This window comes from Dermacentor andersoni, chromosome 10 (genome assembly GCF_023375885.2).
Source record: "Dermacentor andersoni chromosome 10, qqDerAnde1_hic_scaffold, whole genome shotgun sequence".
Lineage (NCBI taxonomy): Eukaryota > Metazoa > Arthropoda > Arachnida > Ixodida > Ixodidae > Dermacentor > Dermacentor andersoni.
Window position 1 is genome coordinate 18,857,762 of NC_092823.1, and position 24,946 is coordinate 18,882,707.

Sequence of the window (24,946 nt, forward strand, 5' to 3'; positions counted from 1 at the left end):
GTATGAGAAATGCATTCAAATATTGCACATTAATTACAATGTGCAAATATGGTATTTTTGCAGTGTTTATGACAATCCTGTCCCACGTGTGTGCCATTTTCCCACTTATGAAAGCTCCGTTCTCAGAATGATGCTCTTTTGGACATGTTCACGAATTATTCACTTAACGTGAATTCTAATGACAGATTCAGAGCACTTCCACCTCCACATTTTCTGCTCTTTTTGAACCATTCCAATGGGACATCCGGAGTACCAACTGTGTGTTTCAATGGCAGACTGAGAGCGAATCTCAAACCGACATCATTTCTTGGAGCAGCTCGGACTGTTCAAAAAAAAAAAAAAAAAAAAGAGAGATAAAAGAAAGTCTGCGGAGTCGATTGGAACTCTGCATGCTTTCGTACGAGATATTTTTCTCCCCTAGTCCACCTGGTGACCTCACATATGTGGCCATCGTATCTGCCCATTAAACATTTGCATGCAATGACGACACTTGGGTGGTGCTGGGAACAATGGTGATTCTAGCTAAACACAACAGCAGTCGCCTTCACATCGCGTGCTGCGATATGCTCATGTCTTAACCTTTATCTTGACATTATTACCAAACCAGCCTGCAGCTAGAAATTGCGGAGAGTCTCGGGTAGGGTGTAGTAACATTTCTGCAGCTCTGTCGTCTGCTCACCTCTCATCGATCACGTGGATGCTACTCACATCCAGACGGATAACAGAAAAGTCGCCCGCAGAGCCGTCCGTCATCTGGGTAAACCATTCATGTCCACCCAATTCCCACTAAAGAACCGTGCCTTCATGTGTGGGAATTGAACTCAGCAACTTGCACTTGACAGCACCATATCATAAAACCCTTGGGTCACTACGGCGGGTAAGAAGGGACTTACTTGAAGCAGCTCCACGCGTTGAGATGCGACCGACTCTTGAGTCACCGGGCTACGCTGTTTCGACAAGGCTTGTGCGTACAAGGCAGCATGCAGGCAGTCGTCCGCATGGCTGTCCATGTAACCCTCCACAATGTCTTCAGCCTCGTCTGCACGGTCGTACCTAAGCAGAAGCTGCATGCATACGCATAGCTCAATGAAATGCCAACCCAATGAGAGCAAAGCTTTCTTTGTCTTCCCCCAAGATTTCTTGGAAGTATGCTACATGCTGAATAGACGGCTAATGGAGCATTTAACGCTGACCGGCAAAGTAGCATGTATCTGTTCTATGTGGCAAAAGAATCAATCGTGACATAAACCCTGTGTGTGCATAAGATGCTGGTTCACATGTATCTTTAAAGCACACAGACCAGTTAGTAGAAGAGCACACATTATTTAATGGCTTCTTTGATTTGGCTAAACAAACTTGAGGACGAAATTTTTTTCTTAGTGGCAGTTGTGTACAAGCTTACAACGAACGTGTGGCGAAAAGAATTTTTGAAAATGACACCATAAAAGCAGAGTTACAGGTGTTCGATGATCCAGAATGCCAGCCACCACACGTTCCTCCCTCTCCTTCGATGTCTCTCCCCTTGAGCGATCTCTTCTTCTTCTCATGCACTACTATAAATGGCAAGTGGACACCACGTCATTACCAACGTTTCCTTCACGTTTATTTTCTCGTTTCAAAACACCATCCACATCTGATTACCACGACTCTGCTTTCTTTGGCTAGCCACTGTTGCTTCCGTGCCAGCCTGTGCTCCTGTGAAGCAGTGCTACAATGGACCCGGTGCTGTGGATGATATGCAATCACTTCCCATTTTGTTTATAATACCTTGCTAGAGGCCGGTCAACCCGCTGCACAAATGGAAAAAAAAAAAAAATCTGTGCGCATCTCTACACCAAATATATAAAATATTTGAATGTTAACAATTTGATTTGATTCAATTCGGTAATACTCGACTGTTTGCACACCCTTAACCAAAGACATTTCAAGGCAATGCCACGACAGCATGCTGTGACGGGGGTGTGCGCAGTGCAAAGCCTGGTGCAACAAAGGGCCTTTGTTAGTGTTTTTTTTTTCTTTAAGGTTTTGCATTTTTTCCTTTCGGTGCACGCACATAGTAGCCTGATTTAATTGTTCACAACCAATATCATGGGATGGGAGCATTATCAGCAGTTTATTTTACCACAGAACACATACAAATTTTGACAGTGCATTGACTGTTGATGGTTATGTCTGATATACAGTCGACTTCCATTAATTCCTCTCCGACAGGATAGACAAAATTTATCGAGTTATCCGGCGGGTCAAATTAAACAAGATGCAGAAAAAAAGTGCCAAAATACATCACTGATTTATTGGGTAGCATTTGCCCGACTATAGCATGCCCCCAAATCAAACACACACACACACTTTCTACAAGAAAACTAATTAGAAAATGACATTAAATCTCCTAAACAAAGTACAAATCGGACACGCAATTATTTAGCAAGAAAAATGGGCAAGGATTATCTGTTGCACAATGGCAGCCAGTTTCCTAAAGTCAGCTTTGCCACATGGCTATTTGGTTTCTTGTTTCCGTGGTTTTATTCGCGCTAAGTTACTACTTCAAATATGGACGTCCAACTAGCCCAACAGGCGATTTTGGTTTGGTATGTGAATGTTCTGCACAGGCAATTTTTCGCTCAAAATTTTCGAAAAAATAAAAAAGGTGTGCGTCAGACTCGGGCAAATACCATAAATGGACATTGTGAGCTACAGTTATTGCTGAAACATGTTCCCGAGGGCAGGTCGAAAATAGGCGTTTTCAACATGACTTGTCTCAACGTGTTCACTGTCCCTTAAGCTGTGCCAAGAAAGGCACTGCCACTAAAGGGGCCGCTATTGTGGTCACCATAGGAGTCAAGAACGGGCGTGCTGACTGATCATGTTAAGGCCAATTTTAATATTGAAGTAATGAAAGTTTGGGCCCACAGAAACGCAAGGGCGCCGCCAGTCAAGACTTTCAGTCGGGATCGAATTAGCCAAAGGATTCAATTAACTGAAGACAAATTAACAGAAGTCTACTGTATTGTTAAGACCTGTATTGTTAGAAGTGGATTTGACTGTATTACACAATTTTTGAAGCACGCTGCTGCCACAGTCTGACCAGAAAATGTTTTCAATTGATCCTAAATCCTTATTTTCGATAACTAGAGATAGTCAGCTCTGAAACACTTAGTACATTATTCGCTTATTAATGAGTGCTTCAGCACATACTGTACATAGTGCCATGTATCATAGCTTCACCACCAAAGCTGAAGCAGGGCCAGTTTGAACAGGAGCAGTACCTCAAGTGTTTTTGTGAGGAAGACATCCGTCGTCTCCTGACAAGCACTTGCAGATGACTCGCTGTCAGGTGTAAACAGGGGGCGCCACTTGTCCAAGGCACTGGCAACGCTGGTCAGCTCCTCATAGGATTCCCCAGCAGTCGCGTGGGCATCCACATCTGGGCGTGCCAAAAAGCTGTTTCACACGAGCCTACCATGCACATGATTCAAACTTGAACAGAATTTTACTGCATGCTTTAAGCAGCACACACTGCTATTCAAATAATGTTTACGATCTTTTTTCATCAATGTTACTGAAATGTTTCAGTTTACGAAGGTTTTTGTGTTGATTTCAAATATGTAATTAGTTTTGCTTTAGATCAATTAGTTCCTAGGACAATTAACATTTCACTTTCATTGTTTAAGGCCACAATGAAAAATAAATGGCACAATAAAAAGGCTTTTTTGTAAGGCATGGTTAGATAGCACGAAGAGTAAGCAATGAAGTAGAGCAAGTACTTGCTTTAACTGACCATTAATACAGATTTTACAGCATACAGAGTATAAGCCCATAAAAAGTGTGCAACCTTGTGACAGAAAATGTAGAAAAATAATGAATTTCTAAAACGAAAACAAAATATCTGCTTGCTATACTTCAGAGAGTACACATGAGGCCCTGTTCTGCAAGAGCGTTTTGTTCTATCTGTTCTTGGTGTAGTTCTTGGTTCTTCTGGAGTGTTCTTGGTTAAGCAGTTCGCACGTCGGCCTCTCAGACTCTGCATTCGAGCACATCATGCACGGATGTGAAAATATTGAACTTATGTGTAACTAATTAATTTGCAGATGACCATTAGAGGCTGACAATTGTAACTCTAAACCTATAACAGATAGCACAAAACTAATTTCAGTTATGATATCAGCGCAACAAATCACACCTGGATGGCAAATTTTCCCAATTTATTCCCATAAAAAAAAAAAAAAGGTTTCATTGCCACGTCCCCGCTCAAGCAGTTAGCCAATTCATTAATAAGCTTCAGGAAGACTGAGTCAGGGATTCGTTGCAACTATTTTACTAACCATTGCCATGCTTCAAAGTGGGTTTGTACTACTGAGGTTTTGCTCCACACACATGAAATTCTTGTGTGCACACATATGTAACAGGAAAGTGAGTTCTGCTTGGCTATCACCAGGACACCTCGTTTACTCTGAGAAGCAAATAGACTCATCGTCTACGTTTTTACGCATCTTAAAAATGAAAAGCTTATTACTTCTTGCAACTAAACAACACACAAGCTTACCAGCGGAGTCATCGTGACGTGAACGTGAGGCATGGCTCAGCCACTGCAGGTAGTCGAGAAGACCCAAGTATCCCCTGATGAAGGCATCCAGCTTCTCATTGGGGCGAAGCATTTTACGGTCTACTTTCAGGTGCTCCTGAGCATCAACAAAAACAACACTGTTGGGCAAGAAGCTGCATTTACCGTAATTACCTCACCCTCTGTGAGTTAACTTGTTCCCACACAAAATCGGCACAAGTGTACAAAATGTACCAGCATACCCACAAAGAATAGCAAAAATTCCTCAACACAGTGTACTGAGGATAAAGAATCTGGAACTTCCCCACCAATGCATCATTCATGCCAGTAGACATGCAGAATTGGCGGGCTATCAGTAATAAACTGCTTAATTACACACTGACAAAATTGGGCCGTTTACTAGCTCTGGGCATTACAAACAAACAAATACGAGGTTTGTTCGATTCAGAAAAGGTGCAGGCGGCGCCAGTTATGGTGTGCCGGGCCGCTCCCGCTCACTGAGAGTTTCAAGGGTGCACTGCACCGTGGCAGCACCTTGCCTTGCACCCCCGTTCAATCGAGCACGGGGTACCTTGACATGCACAGTGTCCCCAGGGTGCACAATCTTTATCGGTGCAAGGTTCGACCAGGTCCACCGGACCGATTAAGAGCCCTGTGTCACAGAAACTTTGGCGTCCTTCGTCGACCATCTTGTGAGTGAAAAGGGCATTCTGAACCACGCATACCCAACCACGTAGGCCATCCGTGTAGAGCAAAGACGTTGCTGAATTAATGGAATTTCTCGAAGTAAAATGCGACGTACCACGAGTGTTGTTGCATTTCACCCCTATCAAAATGTGGCCGCTGTGGCCGGGATTTGAACACGCCACTTCGAGCTCTGCGGCGCTACGCTACATCCACGAAGCTACTGCAGCAGGTAATCCTCCTCCTTACCAATACCATTAGTTACACTGCAATCTGCATATTGAAATCAGAGTTTGTCAACGGGGAATTTCCTGCCTTACCTGGAAGAATGTGCGCAGGTGTGCGAAGTTCATCCTCTTGAGGCAGTACACAATGTACTCCAAAGCCAGCTCCTTCTTGTCCGCCACCAGAAGGCATCGTGAGTGCCTGCCACCAGTGGGGTTGTACAAGAACAGTAAAGAATGCAGTGGCGGGATATGCTTTTACTAATTCTAAATGCAACATGTACAGTCGCCGACCGTTTATTCGGACCTCACGGGGACTACGGAAATGTCCGAATAAACAGGTGTCCTAAAAAGCAGATTAAGAAAAAAAAAATGAAATCCTTTATTTCCGCACACTTATTCAGGCTTGGCAGAAGGCTTGAAGAAATCGTGAATGCGCCGTTGCACGCTGTTCCTTTTATGTGAAATCAGATAAGCCTGAACCTCGGAGAGGGTTGCACAGATATTGTAGGAGGCTGAAAGCACAGTCACTGCTTGTACACGCTCCGCATGCGACAGTAGCGTAGCACATGGTGCGTCATCTTCCGACTCGGAGTCATCGTCCAGCGGTGCAGCAGAAACCTGACGAGTGATCTTCCCGTCGTCGAGTTCTGCGCATGTCAGTACAGCAGTGTCAGCACCTGTGAAACTGTCAAATGAGACGGTGTCCGGAATCGCAATGCAACCGCTGCACAGGTCTTGGCAGAACATTTTCCGCGTCAGTAGGGAGCTCATCGGAAGGCGACAAATCTAGCGCTCGTCCTGTCTGCTCCTTTCTGTGTCCGTGTTCACTTCGCGCTAGAAGCCAAGATCATGTTACCGTACCAACTCGCCCAACTGTCTATCCTTTTGCATGACAAATCTTAGGCCTCCCGGCACCCGCTTGCCGGCATTCCCCAGCGCAGTCTGCGCGGGCACTGTCGGCGCCATTAGACACTTGACACGGTGTTTCCGTATGCCGCGTTGGATCACCGGAACCTCGACACAGCACACAAAGCAAACACCACCATGCTGACAACAGTCGCACAAACGAAAAACGTGCCCTACTCGCAGCGTCATGCGCGAAGAAACAAATCAGCTGCTGGATTGTCTTGACATGCCTTACTAAGCTGAAACCGGAACTGCTGTAGAGCCATTCTATCGAACCAGGCAGAAACGATGATGATGAGCGGGGATTTGCAGTAGCGCCACTTCACGGGGCAGCATGGAGGCTCCGTTCAAAACAAAAATGGCGTTCAGCAAGTCGAACCATGCACCGGTCAGAGTTGCTGCATGGTGCTCTCGATCGACTTGGCTCAAGGAGTGTCCGAAAAATCAGACGAGAGGTTGCAAGGTGTCCGAACTTTCGGCAATTGTTATACATTATGGTCTATGGGGAGAATGGTAGCGCCGCGAAGTAGACAGAATAATCGAGCATGTCCGAATTTTTGGAGTCCTGAAAATCAGTTGGCGACTGTATTGTTATTCCTTCGAAAGAACACCACAGAAAAACACAACCGCGGACCGACATTAGGAGCACTTGTTTGTGGTGTCATTTTGTGTTCGTGCTTTTCTGCGGTGCCACTTCAAAGAAATGAACCCTCACTAACTTTTCCAACTGTCAGTTTTAAGCTATTGTCATGCCATGAGAGCCAGCACCGCATTTTCATTGGACCCGTACCACCCCTGTTGTACATTTACTCTTTTCTCGCTTATACAAGCTCTGTCCTAGGTAAGAGTGACATTTCTGACACTTTTCCCCACTAATCTACCACTTCACATCTTCGCTCATCTTTGGCACCTCTTTCAAAGAATCCTGAATCACGTGGGCAGTGATCATTAGTTCAATGCCAGGTAGGCCTACCCTGTAATAATGAGCTGCGCCCACAACCCAGACACATGGGGCATCCTAAGAGTTACATACGTACTGCATGCGACTTACATGCATGTGACCAAGAGAATGACACTGACTAAGTGCTCTGCATGCCATGGCAATTACCTGATGAAGAAGTTCATCTTCTCTGGTGAGGCCAGGTTTTCATGCAGCAGCATACCCGCCTGGAGGAAAGTAAAAAAAATAATAATAAAGCAACAACAGCCATGTCAATTCATGAGATGACCTCAGAATGAACATCAAATGCTCTGCAACCTATGAAAGGCTTCACAAAAGCAGTCAAGGCTATCTGGTCTACTGAGTGGGCCACTGCTTGTGTCAAGAGAAAGAAAATTAACTGGATTCTCTAAGTGGTGCTTGTTGGTGCCATGAACATTGTATTCTCATCCCCCCCCCCTTCCTCAATGCTCCTTAACCATGCTCAATAGTTTTATGTATTTACTTCCTTTTTTTTATTTACAAGGTGCCTTGTAAATATTGGAGTGGACAATGAAACAATGTCTTTGAATAAACAATAATGCACATTGTAACATTACACACTGAATATTGCACACTATAAAACACTCCATACACATGTGGGAACAGAATTGTGAAATTCAGTACAAAAATGAAATTGCACTATTATACAAAATACGTTGAAAGACGCTCTAATGTCATAACAAAAATACCAGGTACAATGTAAAAAAATATTACAAATTATTCAGCTATAGTAAGAATGAAGGCCTAATTAGTGCATGAACTACATCCCCTAGGAGACCATTCCACTGGTGTACAGTTTGCAGAAAAAAAAAAAAAAAACCTTTGTAAACGTTAGTCCTACAAGAAAATTCCTTTAGTTTCATGTTTCTTTAATTTAGCTATTCAATATGGCATTGCAGCTTCCAATTTAATGGAGCCTTTGCTCCTCAGGGAGACAAAGTTGGCAATAAGCAAGACATGCCTGTTTTCCAAAAAGGGTTTTGCTTTGAAATGCATAGGTGGTGCCCAAGATGCAGCACATGATGTTGTGTCGTCCACTGTGTTCAGTACCTGCTGTCCTGCACTGACGCTCTGGTAATAGGCTAACACCATATGTTTTGGAGTTGGCCCCTTCACTATTTGCAGTTTCGATGCTACAATGAAACCTCGTTACTACCAACACCGCATTAACAAACTTTTCAGATTAACAATATTTTCAGAAATCCCCTGCTGACTGGTCATAGTTTCAATGTGAAAATACTTTTGTACTGCGAACTTCAGAATATTGAACTTTCCAGAATAACGATTGCCATTCAGTTTCTGTGCATAATGATTGTTATTAAGTTTCGGTGCCATATTAACAATGCCTTAGTACTATAAACTAAAATTCTGAAATCTGGGGATTGTTATATTTCTGTATATCCTTCACAGCAGCTGGAGCAGTGGACTAGCAGATGACAAGATGCAGAAAGCGGACGCCGTGGTGCACAGGTTCAGAAAACCCGAGATGGCACTGAAGGAAAGAAATGTGGGAGGGGACCTTTCTTTTTCTATTGCAGAGGTAACGATGCATCAGGTTTTGCAAGCGCATGCCCCACTCAGACAAATGTTGCCAAGCAACAATGGTGCATCTCTTCCTTTTTTTGCCATTGTTTCTGTGCACGCCTCTTCTTTCTTTTGCGCTTGTTTCTGCAGCCATACCAGCTATACGCATGTAGAAATGTAACCTCAGTGATGGCAGAGATGCCACACGGTCGAACTTTCTGGACGGCATCATTATCCCATGCTTGCACTTTGGAACAGTTCAGGTGTCTGTCTTGAGCGAGACAGTTGCGGTGTCCACGGCAAGGAATGTGAAAAACAAACAAGACGGAACCCAGAAAGCCACTATTTGAAGGGAGGTGGCTGGTACAATGCAAACATTATCTATTCTATGGGGACATGGCACAATAGGCAAAGATTTAAATTTAACACAGAGATTGGCATTCTCACCTATCTACTCACTGCGACCATTGTAAGAGCAAGAAGTGTAAGCTTGAGTGAGTACTGGATGCTATGAGAGCATGCGAGTGATAACAAATACACAAGTGCCCTAAAGGGAGCGAATGCATTATGTAACCTCAATAGCATACTAGTGGGTGAACGTCAGCAACCATTATTGTTTTATCAAGCTTCAGCTCCCTATGCAAGACCATATTTACTTGAATGTAACACGACCATGATTGTAACACAAAGGTCTACTTTCCATTATGCAAAATAAAAAGATTAAACAAACCGCGAATGTAACGTGAGATGGATGGGAGAAGAAATGGTACCTTTAGTCAAGAAATCACAATTTAGAAATGAGTTCTCTTCACTTATCGTCGTCGTCCGAGATGAAGACAACTTTCCTTTGGCAGTGTTCTTGGGCGATCCCTTTTAGAGATACAGTAAAACCTCGTTAAACCGTACCCACTTAAACAGTAGTTTCGGTTTAAAAGTAGTAAAGTCAATTCCCCGACTCAGCGGCCATTGAACATAACGCATTTTGTATCCGCATAAACCGTACCAGCTTATTGTGTACGCATCGGTTAAAACGTAGCGTTTCCACTTTTCGTCGCGCAAACACGGTGGTGGGTCGTCTCCATCGGGTGGCCCGACAGAACAACAAGCCTTAGAGATCGATACAGCGGCCTCCAAGCGCCCTGTACGTTTGCACGTGAAGCCGCATTAACATCAACATCATTTCAACGCTGTGCCCATGCCGTGCCAGAGAGCGTTGTGGCTTCGTGCAACCGAGGACTCGGGTTATGCCGAAGCTCGGATAAAAAAACATGCCGGGTGTTCAGCATAGAAGAAAAATTAGACATCCTTTGTGCTATCGAACGTAACACGAAGAAGTCGGCATTGGCCCGCGACATGGATCTGCTGTTGACTACAGTGTGTAGCATTTGGAATGCGAAGCTGCTCGGCAGCACTGCTGCGATCGCGAAGAGATGTCGGCTACGAAGTTCGACTTTTCACCATCATTGCCTCTGTTGTTCCCGAAGTGTCGACTAGTGACAGTGATGAGGGCGACACGGAAAGCGACAGCACGGGCGATTCAGGCCTGACAGTGGCAGAAGCTGCGCGTTACGTCAGCCTCATGAATGCAATCGTCGCGACGAGAACAGGGGCGCGATAACATAACTATTCCAAACGAAAAGCTTTTCGAACTCCGGCACCCGGCAATGAAAAAGGCGCCCTAGGACTTCTGCAGCACTACTGCGCGCGTACATGGAGAATACGTAACGCCAACGAGAAATCTGCCGTGCGAGTGTTTGCCGAGAGGAGGGGGGCTGGCTAAGAAGCTGGCACGCAGCTTCAGTAAGTTTGAGGCCGCTGTCGTCGTGCTAGGCCGCCGCGGCATCAAACGAAAATAACACTTACGTCGCGCGAAGTGAATAAATGCTGCATCTTTTTTCCCCTTTCATCGCACTCTCTCTGAGTTCCGTTTTCGACAGGTCAGTGGGCGATCTCATGCTATTTCGGTTAAACAGTACTACCGTTTAGTACGTACTTTTTTCGAGCTCCGGCTGACTATGGTTTAATGAGGTTTCACTGTACATTTCATTTCACGAAATCTTGCATGACTCGGCACTGAAAGTGTCCCCAGCAAATTTTTGTGGGGCTGTGCTATGCTCGTTATCAGTGCCAAAAGCACTATCGGCTGTATACTTCGAGGCGTTCGGTGCCGAGACGAGCCGAGTCTCAAAAAAAGTGAAACTATCTCTATAAGTCATGAGGTCATGTCATCTTCGAAGTAACACTTGAGCCTTAAAACTTGAGTCCTAACACTTTGAGTCCTAACACTTGAGTCCTAACACTTGAGTCCTAACATTTGAGTTAGGCTCAAATGTTAGGACTCTGATGTTGTTACTCTATGCAGAGAAGCACAGTCACATGCATGTCATGTTGAGAAAAAAATTATAAGCACATTAAAAAAAAAAAATATCGAACACTGTGTTGGTATAGATTAGACATTTGGGTAAACATGCAAAGTATTCCCAGCTCCCTACCATGTTTTGTTTCTGTGACAGGCTTTCTACAAGCAAGGAACTTATGAATACTCATAAAACAAAAACTTGTGAAGATACCTTTATGAAATTTTATATTTGTCATTTGATTGCAATGTGCAGTGTATGTGCCAAATATCAGCCCTTTCTATCACGAAACAAAAGAGTCAGTCCTGATCCCCTCCTTCTCCCTTAAGTGAAAGAAAAAACAAACAGAAGGAGCAACAACTCGTTACCAATTTTATTTGATGAAAATGCAATCATATATTAATTGTTTTGATGCGCAGATCTAGAGAATGCAACAAAATTAATATCTGCAACCAAACACACTATCGCCTAGTCACACATTGAAATCGAAACTCACTCTTACACAATGAAACAAAAGGAATGTTGATACAAGCCACACCTCTTTGTCCTAACATATGCATCCATAAGCTTATGTGCCATTATTTCATGCTTCCAAGAATACAAATGCCCACTAAAACAATGGTACACAGCCACACAAACCACAGTGGAAGGGCAGGTGCGAGTTAGTTTTTTCATGTTCAACGGGTACCTTGTACGAGAACTGGTCTGCTGGGTAGTGCCCAGCCAGAAGAACCTCCAGGGCCTCAGCTGCCGCCCGCCACCGATACTGGCAGCACAGGCGCTGCACCAGGCGCGCCAGGAGGCGGGCACGCTGGTTAACTGGTCGCCATTCCTCCACTGTGCAAGATGGTAGGGAGGAGTGAAAATGGTGACTTTAGATCCAGTAAGCCCCTCAAAGAAGTCAAAGCAGTATGGTCGCTGCATGCCTTGAAGCCCGCATTGCTCAGTAATGCTGCAGGCTTCTAGACAACAAGTTATGGCACTTTCTCGAAAAGTACGCAGTTAGTGCATTCTGCCAGTACTAAACTATGGGGCCAAAACTTGGAATATAACAAAGAAACTTAGGAAGGAGTAAAGGATGGCGTAAGGACCGATGGAACGAAAAACATTAGGCATAGCATCAGGACACAAGAAGACAGCGTTGTGGATTACAAAGCAGATGGGTGCAGCCAAAGTTCTAGATGACATTTAGTAGAAGTGGAACAGAACAGGCCATGCTTTGCGTAGGCCAGACAACCGGTGGTCTATTGGAGTTACAGAATGGGTGGAGAGGGAAGGGTAGTTTGAGGAAGGACAGCAGAGGATAATGTGGTGTGATGAGATTAGGGAACTGGCAGACATAAAATGGACTTAGCTGACCTAAAACTAGTAAAATTTCGCTCTCTGGGAGAGGCTGTCACCCTGCAGTTGAACATAAGTAGGGGTGTGCGAATATGGAAATTTTCAAATATGAATACTTAGCATTGAATATTGAATAATTAACAAGTTAGGTTAATTTCTTATTTTGGAACACTCCAATTATGTTGTCAATATTAAAGAACAAGACTAGTAAGCCATTATACTAAAGCGTTGTTTACTTGGCTCATGCTAACTTGGAAAATTCAGTAATTCCCACTAGCTGTCCTCGACAGCCCGTACTTTATTATACTGCATCAAATGCCTGCAAAATGAGAGGCATTCAACCCTGTGCCATTCGTCACTCATCGCACTTGCTGCCAACAAATAAGCTCAAAATTAGGGGTGGCAGTGAAAAACGAAAAGAAAAAAAGTTCACCCTCGCTGTCCACAAACGCATGCCTCCTGCTACTAGGAAGAAGATCGCGAGATGCTGGCTGCTGTGTGTTGTTGGTGGTGGTCAGCCATCTTGTCTACGCTGACTCATCCTGTATATATATTGTAAATACAGTCTTTATATACTCCTATCATCCCCCTAACAATATTCAATAATATTAGGACCTTTCGAATATTTGCACACCCCTATAAATAAGATGACGGCGGTGATAAAATTTTTTTGCAGTGCTTGTCCTTTCTCTCTCTCTCTCCAGTATAACGAGTGATTGTTAAAGGTGCCCAGAAATGTCAATACTACAACTTGTCCGGAACAAAGGAGCGAATGCCCCATGTTGGAGGGCTGCACGATTTTAGAATTTATCAGAATGCTATTCAGGTGTTTTGTAAGCCCTTCTTTTTGTTAATAAAAAGGCAGAGAAAATACCTGTCGACTTCTGCAAATGTGGCAAACACCTCACAAAACAAAATGATGCCCCTTATGCACACTGGGTTCATTGCAAGCTTAAAGATAACGATTTCATGATGGTGGGTACGACCAAAATGATGGGAGCGGGGACTCGAATAAATTTGGGAGCCCGCCCCTGGCCTGGCATTTTGTCCAAAGTGAATGGGACTGCAAGTATGCCTGCTACATCATGGTGAAACACAAGCAACACACAAAAGGAGTGTAAGTAACACAATTCTGCCAGAGTAACTACCATTAAGTGCTAGACAAGGTAAAGAGAAACACAATCAGTTCAGATTGATAAGTATTTTTTTTTATTCTATTCTCATTGATTTTACAGTGACAGATTGATAATTACATGACTGCATGACCAGATCCGGCCTGGCGGAGTAATATTACATCTATACATTCCTTAAAGGAACACTAAAGGTTACTATGAAGTCAAGTTAAAGAGATAAAGCAATGCTCTAGAATGTCTAAGGTGCCAATATAATCGCGAACAGAGCTTTAGTAACCGAGAAATTGAGGTAAATGCATGACACGATTTGAGACCCCCCAGCGTCATTCCGGTACTAGCCCGATGACGAAGGCACTCCTCATCATAACTTATGTCACTAGTACTCAACTACTCGTATTAAAAAGATCATTTCATTAGGTTATAAGACTGAAGAAAATTCTACTTGTCTACTTGTATTCGATTCTAAGAAAAAATAACATTTTGACGTTACCCTTCAGCAGTATGGGTGGCCGAAAGGTTTCGTTTTCGCTCGACTCTGCGCGCTTGACTATGCGCCGCGCACGCTTTGGAGTTTCAGTTGTTTCATTATCGCGTCAAGCTGCGCTGGTTCTGCTGGCTCGCGAAACTTGCATTTGGAACAAGCAGCGTGAATGCCACGTCCATGTGATGTGGGATGCGCGAAGGGAACGGTCCGCGGAACTTGGGCAAGGGCAGTTGCAGTGGCGAATCCAACGTTACTTATCACTGTGTGCCAACGAGTGAACCTCTCCTTTCGAAGTGGTTAAGTGCCGTACCTCTGCCACAGCGCGTTGGCGAAGGGTAGAAAAATCGCATAGTGTGCTCTCTGGACTTTCGTACAGAGGATTACGAGTTCAACGCCGACTTACTGAAGTCGTGTGGAGTGCCTTTCAAAGCAATGCTTTCCCGTAGCACTGTTCCGCCGGTCTTGCCTACATTCTCCGAAGCGCAAGAACAACTGCAGGTCGAATGCGGCAGTCGGTGAGTGCGGCATTTGGTTTTCACGAAGGAAAAGCTACAAATGTATGAATATGTACAGCCAATGACATACAGTTGCCCTCGTAGTAGTACACAATAAAGCCTGCAGTTCGAGCCCAGCATCGCGAGCCAATGTGTCTTTGTCAGGGTCGTTCATTGCAACGAGCATCAAAGTTGGCGTCATAAAATAAAGAACCAGCTTATCGCCGCACACTTTCTCTTTCGCTAGCCACCATAGTTCCGCTTTCGCGCTGCTGTCGGCTCTGTCTTGGCTCTGTTTCTGGTCGCACGTTTGCCTTTTGCGCAGAAAAGCCATATCACTGTCTGCGGGCGCCGTTTTACTCACCGACGGCGTAACGTCACTATGAGACCATGACGTCATCACTCCTCGATTGGAGGGCGGGCGATTTGAACTGCGCTAGAGGTACGCAGACGCTTCAGGATGCTTTCTCTGTTAAAACAAATCTCTTCTTCGCATGAAACAAGCGTTTCGAGGTTTCTGGGATGGTATTTCGAAAGTCCACGTTGACTGCCGAACCTTTAGTGTCCCTTTAAAGATGTCCACGCTTAGGTAGTCTCATTTTACTGAAGGCCCTTGTGTAAACTTTATTTTGGAAACACTAAGGATTAGGCACATTTGTAAAAACGGCTCTTGAAAGAGCACCAGAAAAGAGCTGAGCTAGAATTTGTTAGGTCAACACAAGAAAGAACAGCTGAAATTTCAAATTCGCATAGTCCCACTTTGAGCACGAAAATAATGAACAAGGCAAGAATCGTATACAATACAATCAAGCTGTCGCAACACAGGGGTGGACTGCCCAAAGTCACTTTGGGGAAGTTTTCGGTGCAAGTAAAGTTGCATTTTGGAGCAGCTTGGAGGAGGCTAAACTTCATTTTGGAGTGATTTAGAGCAGATAAAATTTCATTTTGAGGCAGTTTAGAGCAGGCCAATTAGAATTTTGGTGGAATAATGAAACATGGCAGCACATTTCAAAACCACGACGGAACACAGAATAAACCAACACGAGCGCTTTGCTGCAACTGTCTTAAGCTATATGTTAAGCTGAGTTTTGAAACAGATTACCCTGATACTGAAACTGTTTAGTGCATGCACATATTGGAAATAGTGCCTGTAGGTTTTCAATCAGTGGTAACACAAAAACATGCATTCTGCAATAGTGAGTAAAAATTTCTGGAAGTAACGCAAGATATTTTTTCTATAAATACATTCTTCTCTCATTTGTTGACAGTGCGGGTGAAGTGCCTGGGAATGCACTTCATCAACAGACCGTACGAAGAAGCCAGAGTTATGAACTACTGTGGTTTACTGAAAGCCATCTATACATAATATAAATAGTTTAAGCTTGCCACAAGCCAATCAGAATGCAGGGTAGTAGAAGCGCACTTTGTAGCTATAGCATACAAGAAAATGGAACAGTGGGGAGACCGGCAGCAAGGCACGTGCTCACTGGTAAAGCCAAAAACATCGGTAGAACTACAATCAAACAATATATTCGACGTTCATGATGACAGTGGAAAATGTTCTCAAATTATGCAGTCCAATCTATGCGGTAGCATGATTTCTGGGTCATCATATGGCACCGCAGGCGCAGAGAGCGACAATAAACTCTGGGCCACACAACTGGCTGCTCAAGGCACTTTGCGTGTATTCGCAGGCTTCTTTTACATTCAGAACACTTTTAGTGGCACGTATTGAGCAACAAAAAGCTGTATCGGGAGTTTTTCATGCTGCTCTACAATTTTCTCATCGACACTTTTCATCTAATTATAATACTTGAGAAGTTTATTAATTAATTAGGATTAATTATGTAATTAGGCAGAATTAAAAAATAGCCTGAGTACTGTATCTCCAAGCGACGACAAACAACATTACCTTGGTTTTGTCCAGCCACACGGCATTCACATATTTTCAAACTCTTCAGTTAGCTGGGACACCCTGTATACAGATGAACTTCACAATAACGAAATCAGCGGGGAACATGAAAAAACTCACTTTCGCAAGAATTTCGTTGTGAAATGAAACAGCACAGACAGGTAATGCGCTGCAAAAGTAAACTTTACTGTCAAAATTCCCTTAGCCTATTTCGGCAAGCTTGCTCAACGATATAGAACCGCACTGTCAACAGTACAAAGTGTGCCACATGCATCGATAAGGAGTGGCAGTACTGCCATGGAGCAGTAGTCTCAGTGAATAGCTTTCAGAGATGCAATTACTTTTGCAATATTTTGCGTAACTCGGTAGAGGACACAGAGCAACAGCCCTCCAGGCATGCACCAGCATTTCTCCAGCGCACGCCTGCAGGTGCCAATGCGTCCACCGGTGCCAAACACTGAAATGATCATATCTCATATACCCGAAGGCAAACTGATCGCGATTACAGCCCCTTCATGTAAATCTACGTCGGGCGCCGAATCCGCACGCAATGCCTGTCGGGTGGCACCGAAACCAGCATCTTGAAGCAAGGGATGTGTATTCCCGGACGATCACTCAATCACGGCGCGATGAATGCAGGGTGTCTGCCAAGCTGACATTTCCAAATTCCCTGAGTTTTCCAGGTTTTTCCCGAGTCCCTTTGCAATATTTCCCGAGTGACACAGAACTTTGTTTTATGTCAAGACGGGCTCCGTACGTCATGTCACTCTCTAGTAAACATGTTAAAAAAAAAAAGAACTACTTACTCCAGTTTGAATAGTAAGGGGTAGTGTTTATTTTACTCAAAAAGAAAACAGAAGGGAGGGGTTAGTAAAATGCACAGCGAATAAAATATCTTCGAAGGGAAATAGTAAAACCCATTGCAAACTGAGTCAGACATTCTCAAATACGAATAAAAAAAGACGCATACAGAATATTTGCGAATATGAGCTATTTCTATCGATTGATAGCAAGCTAACTGGTATGAGGCCCGAATTTTATCAGAAGCGAGATTCTCTCGCAACAGCTGGTAAGTCAACCTCAACTGTCTTGACATACTCAGCCCACGCACAAGGCCTCAGTGTTACGTTTCACTGCTTTAAAGAGTTTTATTTTTTTTTTACTTGGATGACGGACACCTGCATCTCCGTGTCAGCCAACACTTTGCTTTTAGAGTGCAAGCTCCCTCATAATAGCGGCGGCGTGCTTCTTCCCCCTTTCATTTCTCAATGCGTGGGTACGTTGTCTTATTGTTCTCCTTAGGCTGCGCATTCGCCACACGGACTATTTGAAGCATCCTCTTGGACAATGTGCAGTCAGCGTCCGATTTTTCGGACTCCCTAGGGGCCGACAAAACGTCCAAAAAAATGAATGCATGTCTTTTACAACATAAGAGTTGAAATCGCCACAGGCACGCCCGAAAAAGTTCTGAAGGCCTGCCAGTACACTTATTAGGCATATCGGTGCTCGTACTGTGACAGAAGATGGCGGGTGTACGCGTGTATAATTAAGGAATACGTACTGTGTCCCGTGACAGTTGCCCCTTCACACATTTGTTATGCTTCACAGCGTAACACTTCTGTAATGCGGCGAAGCTGACTTTCGGGAACCGGCATTATGCAACGCGCCGTGCTTTCCGAACTTCGAAGCCAGTCGCGATGACCACAAAGGCGGTGTCGGTGCGATTGCTGACAGCGACGAATTCTTTCAATGAAAAACACGGTACAGAACGGCAAGAAGCTTAAGCTAAGCCAGAGTCCTTCCATATTTTTTTTTTTTTCTGGTCACGAAACTGCCGCCCCAGTTTCATATAGAGCCAGCGCCCGCCGCTAGAGGCGCAACCGTGCATGAGAGGGCATGCGAACGCCGCTACCGCTGTGGTTGTGTGGGGCAGCCTCGGTATTCTACCTTTCTCAACTTCCTCAACCGTCGCTTTAGTTTCACGTAACTATTTTTAACATTGAATATGCTTAAATTACTGCCTGAGCGCGTCTTCTGCACGATATGAGCGCCCGGGACGAAAAAAAAAAAAAAAAGAGCCGCACATAACATGGAGCTTGCGGCGGTCTCAGACCAAAAAACAAATTTTTTAAATCTGGGATTTTAAGAGCCAGAACCGCGATACGATTATGAGGCACGCCGTAGTGGGGGACTCAGGATTAATTTTAACCACCTGGGATCCTTTAAAATGCACCTAAATTTAAATAAACGTAAATAAATGTCGGAATGAGATTTAGGTATGATTAATGCAAGACAAACTTAGCTACTAAATGTCTTTAAACGCATCTAAAGGTCTGCAAAGCGATGCCATTTCTGTAAGAGATTTAGGTAGGATTAATGCAAAACAAACTTTGCTACTAAATGTCTTTAAAATGCACCTAAATTTAAATAAACTGGTGTTTTGCATTTCGCCCCCGGGGAAATGCGTCCGCTGTCACGGCCGGGTGGTCTCAGTCCAGATTTCTAAAAAAAATTAAATTATGGGGTTTTACGTGCCAAAACCACTTTCTGATTATGAGGCACGCCGTAGTGGGGGACTCCGGAAATTTTGACCACCTGGGGTTCTTTAACGTGCACCTAAATCTAAGTACACGGGTGTTTTCGCATTTCGCCCCCATCGAAATGCGGCCGCCGTGGCCGGGATTCGATCCCGCGACCTCGTGCTCAGCAGCCTAACACCATAGCCACTGAGCAACCACGGCGGGTTCCAGATTTCTACATCATCGCCGTTCGCCTCAACGCTTCAGTGGGCTCCGCTTTTTAATATTTGCCTGAAATTAAACACCGCGCATTCGCAATAAAGCACCAGTGGTCCCACTTATCACCAGGTGCAAACATATGGGCTGTCACCCCCGGTTACCAGCAAGTAAGCGCCAACTCTCCATTGCGCATAGCGCCAGATTGTTCGCCGAGCACAGCTGTTAACTTTCTTTTAAACTGTGGCAGAGAAGGACTCTGACTGTGGGCATTATCTTATAAGGAGATCAAAAGAATCAAATTGTTATTGCAAAGGGCTGCTACCGTAGAATACTTAATGACAAAGAAAAGGAAATTGAGCTGCTCCGTGCGCTTAAGATTTCTCTGTAAAGCGATGCCATTTCTGAATGAGATTTAGGTAGGATTAATGCAAGACAAACTTCGCTACTAAATGTCTTCGGTGCGGCTTTTAGCAACAGATTACGGCGAACATGAAGTGTTATGACCTGCGCAGTTGAAACTAGCTGTATTGTAATTAGGCAATTGCCTTAGCAAGCAGTCGTTTAGAAGCGTCAGTAAGCCCAGCACTTATTCATGCTGCTCGTGGTTTCGACGCACAAACGACGAAACTACGTATTTTGGTTCTTAATGCGCAACTATTTACAATATGTTAAAAACTTTATGTTTCGATTAAGAAAAGAAATAGAACGTGTTGGTGCAAAAACAACATACAAGCACGATCATTTATTTATCATGTAGAATAAGCGGAGCGAAATACAGACAGCACAGAAGCGTCCGGTCACGAATGGTCCACCATTCACAACGCAAGAAGTTTGTTAAAAGCATGACACTGATATAATAAGCATAAAGAAATAACATCAAACGCGAGAGATATGCATTGGGGGGCAGGAAACAAACACCAGTAAACAAATGGCAATAAATACAGAATGCATAATCGATTGCTTCTATAAACAAGAAAGTGTAAAGCATAAGCATTTCATAGCACATGGCAAAACAACTCTCAAACGAACACAAGTAGCCACATAGAGCCATTTTTTTTTAAATGGCTTGTTACAGATACCACCATTCTACTTCAGCTGTTGCTTGCAACACGTGTTCGGCATCGTTGTCCCACCCCGCCACTTCAACTAAACAGCCCAACACTCGAGAAATAGCGAAGCACAAGCACAGAACGCACCCGATCACTCAGCTCGCCTCGCATGCCCTCTGTGGCACGATGCCCTCTGTGGCACAGTGGCGCCGCGTCGCGGCACTTTTGGGCAGCATATGAACCTCTCCCATAGCGTGACGGCGGAGTTTCGTGACCAGAAAAACATGGAAGGACTCTGGCTAAGCCTAGCATTGCTGCGGTGGTGGCTACGGCTACCAGCGGATCTGCATGCGAGTGTGCCCGTTCGAGGCGGCGAGGTTATCAAAATGGCGACGGTTGTGGCTTTTATTAATGCCGTTTCAGACCTGCGGTCACGGCAAAATGTCCAGAAAACCGGACGGCGAAGGGTTCTTGCGTCCGAAATTTCAGCCTTCTTATACATTGACCTATGGGGTACGTACTGGTGCTGCGAAGCCGTCCGAATTATCTGGCGTCAGGAAAATCGCTCGTTGACTGTACTCTGACAACTCCTCCAGCCGATGACGCGGCGTCAAAGACCATTCGTTACGATTCCTCTCTGTTACTCGGGCTAGCATTACCGTGACTTTGGGTTACCTTTCGATAAATTTACAGCCAATATTCCCTGATAGAATCACAAATTCTCTGAGTTTTCCCCGCGTTTTCCCAGACTACTCAAAATCCCTGAGAATTCCCGATTGGTAGGCACACTGTGGATGGCCTTCCATGCTACAACCGCCATTTCAAGTGCCATAAATAATTCCACGTCAGTGAAATGTGTATTTCCTAGTTTTTGCTGCATTTTTCTCACCAAGGAGCACATTACGCACTGCACTAGATGTGCAAAAACAGCTGTCACATTGGTACCAACATACGTGCTGCTTCAAATGAGCGATCAACGAACAAGATGGCAGCCATGACGTGTTTCCAGCGCATGCAATAGCTTTCGGCGATTGGTTGTTTTTGTGAACAAAAATGGCGACGCCCACACAAGAGTACTGTGGCGCTATTTTGGCAAAGTAAGACGTACACCAACCAAGTAAAACCAATTAAAAGACAAGAAGACAAGACATTTTGCAATTTAATGCAATTTTAGCGTAAAGCAACCGCATTTGAGCACATTTTGGAGCCTGCTAGTAGGTAATATGCACAAGTCGGTAATATGCAGGGTTACATGACGGCAAATTTCGTTGATGAAGGATTTTAGTACAGCGACATTTCATTATTGAGAGGTATGAAATGCATCAATTCTATGGGCATTCGCCGGAGATATGAAAATATTTTGTTGTCGCGAGAACTTTGTTGTCGAGGGACTTCGTTATTGCGGGTTCTGAGTGTATTTTAATATAGTATTGTGTGTGTGTGCATGGTGTTTACAGTGGAAACATGAAAAAAATTGTTGAATTGAGGAAATACTGATGATGGAGCCATTGCTGGTGTTCTAATGCACTTGTAATACTATTGTCAGGATTTGCAGAAACAAAGCGAAAATATGAACTGATAGGAGTGCACGTCAGTGCCAACAGTGGTGCAGTAAGCTTTTAGCCGCAATAAAATTTTGATGTGAGAAGGTAGAGGCAACTTAAAACAAACCTCATCTGATGCCAGTGACAGAACTCTGGTAATGACACTTACGAGGGAGGTAGGCTTCGACATTGCCGGGGGTGCCGTCGCACGGTGTGCAAAATGTGAATGGCTGTACTCTTTCGTAGAATGAATGCGCTCGCTGTTCACAGTCACTGCCAGAGTGCACATGCCAAAGCGGTTCTGGTGCTGATGGGTCTATTTTCCGAGTCTAGCACAGGAACTGGCGTTTGTATGAAAATGGCACAATTGGCGCAGGAGTCCCACCCCTGACAATATGATCACCTCTTGGCACAGTAATGTGGCTATGAGTGGTTGGCTGGATGGCCAGACCACTCTGTTTAAGAACAGTCAATTGTATTAAAATAATCATGTCGACAATGGCAACGTGGTGCAATTGCAAAAGTTGTAGCATTTGTTTACTTATGTGGGGACAAAACTTGTTTTTGAGGAAACAAAATAAATGAGAACTTCAAACCGCATTTTATTTTGTTTGCCAAAGTAAATAAGTGGCAATTTTTCACCCGTGTCACATGCCTTGAATCTATGCAGAATACCTGAATAAATTATTTTTTCGGTTTTATGTGCCTAAACCACAATTTGATTATGAGGCACGCAATAGTGGCAGACTGTTTTTTTTTACCACCAGATTAACGTGCCCCAATGAATGGGACATGGGCATTTTTGCATTTTGCAGCCATCGAAATGTGGCCGCTGCGTCTGGGATTTGATCCCACAACTTCGTGCTTAGCAGTGCAACATCACAGCCGCCAATTATGCATAAATGATATGCAGAATACCTGTGTGTGCTCGAAAGCCCGACCCAAGCCAATCAGTGAATGGGCCCATGCCCAGCCGGTCAAGGCTCTAATGCAATGTTGTCCGTTTCTAGCAATAAAAATTAACTACCGGCCTGAACAGACGCCATCGAGAATACATGACGTCACATTAAGCCAGTGGGGAAACTTCCAAGGCAGCCCCATTCTTTTGTTTTAACGTGATTAGCATTACTAGTGTACTTAGCACTGTCTGGGGGCTATGTCTGTCTGTCCATCTGCCAATATCTCTCACCATTTTCCCACCAACTTAGTTCACTGAGCAGTGCACGGTCTAATGATGTGATAAGGGAACCAGGTTTGAAATCAATCATTCGGCCAACCTGGATCACGGGTATGTGACATCGCATATGTGCCGCTTATCAGTCGACCCGTTTCACGCCAACCTTCGTTGCTGGGTGTGTGCCCCTACTTTACGTGCCACTCCTCAATGAAACTCGTTCATCCCAATTTCGATCAACGGCTAGGTGAAACTAGGCGAGTGACACACTTCAATCGACCCATCTGACATCAATTTTGGTCAATGTGTATGCTCCACTCTTCAATGAACATCTTTTAAGCCAATTTGTGTCACTAGTGGCATAATTGCCGCAGAAAGCATGCACACAGAAGTTAAAAGAAATACACACGCGACAACATGGACCACCAATGTTGTCGTGCGTGTTTATTTTACCTTTTGTAAGCATGCTTTTTGCGGCAATTATGTCACTTGGCTATAACCAACTAGGCCAAAAGCAAGTTCTATTGTGTCTCTAGTTATGTGTAATTGGGTATAGCCTGCTCTTCAATGAACGTCTTTGACACCAACAAGGGCTGCTGGAATGTGCCACTACAAATGTGCTGCTTTTGGATGACGAAAAATCATATAAATTACTCTGGTGGAGGGCAAAGATGAACCTGCGTCATAAATATTCACACAATCATCTGTGAATATGTATTCACACTCGTACCATGCAGGGACTTCCCTATGGTGGTGCTGGATGGTACTGTATGCCCAGAGGGAAGCACGAGAGAGCAGCCTGGCTCCATACATGCCATATACATGGGTCGACTTGGCGCGGAAGCTTGGGCTTGGTGATTCATTGGAAAAAGGACACAGCGCAAAAAAGACAGGGACACGAGAGAGCGTCATGCACACAGCGCTGGCGCATTTCGGCGGTTGCAATAGGATGTGTAGATATATTGCTTCAATTAAACGCAGGAACGCTGACATTCATAGTGAGATTGGTTCTGCCAGATGTTAATGCAATTAGCATTCTTAGTGTATTCACACACTTCCCGGGGGTTGTCTGCCTGTCTATCTATCTACCTGCCGCATTTTTTCCGCGTGTAATCTGCAGTAAAAATTTTGCAGTAAAGTCGGGTGCAAATTATACGTGAATTCCACCTTGAGGTGTGGCCACGTCTCAAGGTGGAAGCCACAACTCAAGGCAAGGTTTCTCACCATTTAAATATTTCGACACTTTCTATAAAACAAAAACAAAAAATCCTTTTTCCTTGAGCTGCGCCCAAGTTTAAACATAAAAGATGTAAACAAAACATGGCAAAAGCTCATGCTTGGATTAAAGAAAGAAGCAACTGAGGCATAAGAATGAAGGCTTAGGATGTTCAAACAAAAAGTTCACCAATTCAAATTAACCAATAAAATGAGCACGGGAAAAAAGAGCACTTCGGGCATGGCATTTCACGAACCTTCTGTGGCATCTGCAGACACTGGTGATAGTGTAGATGGTACTGTAAGCTGCTCCAAGAGTGCCCTCTGCAAAGAAAAATATAACAATTTATTTCAAAGGGGTTTAAAAAGAGAAAGATGAAATGATTAAATGGCAATGCTAAATTACATGTCTGGCATGTCTTCGCTCACGTAAAGTACTGAGAACTTAACTGTCCGAATCATTGGTTCCTTTAACATACAATGTAATCCCCGTATATGGATACTATCAACTAGTCTTTAGCAAATGCTCTGTTGAGAGCAAAGTTGTTGTTTAGCAAATGTCTTATGAGAAGTGTGCGAACTTCAAGCCATTTTTTTTTCATTCTTTTGCTGTCTTTGATG

At 44.1% G+C, this 24,946-nt stretch overlaps 1 protein-coding gene across 1 annotated transcript in view; it reads right to left on the reverse strand.

Moving 5' to 3' along the window:
- LOC126519152 (uncharacterized) overlaps positions 1 to 24,946 on the reverse strand; it is a 50,807-nt gene that overhangs the window by 23,508 nt on the left and 2,353 nt on the right. The window contains exons 2-8 of the mRNA XM_050168761.3: positions 24,583 to 24,649; positions 11,930 to 12,078; positions 7,487 to 7,545; positions 5,566 to 5,671; positions 4,544 to 4,679; positions 3,267 to 3,424; positions 894 to 1,064 (exon numbers count right to left, since the gene is read on the reverse strand). Coding sequence (XP_050024718.1) covers positions 894 to 1,064; positions 3,267 to 3,424; positions 4,544 to 4,679; positions 5,566 to 5,671; positions 7,487 to 7,545; positions 11,930 to 12,078; positions 24,583 to 24,649 — 846 coding nt within the window. The remainder of the gene's footprint in view (positions 1 to 893; positions 1,065 to 3,266; positions 3,425 to 4,543; positions 4,680 to 5,565; positions 5,672 to 7,486; positions 7,546 to 11,929; positions 12,079 to 24,582; positions 24,650 to 24,946) is intronic.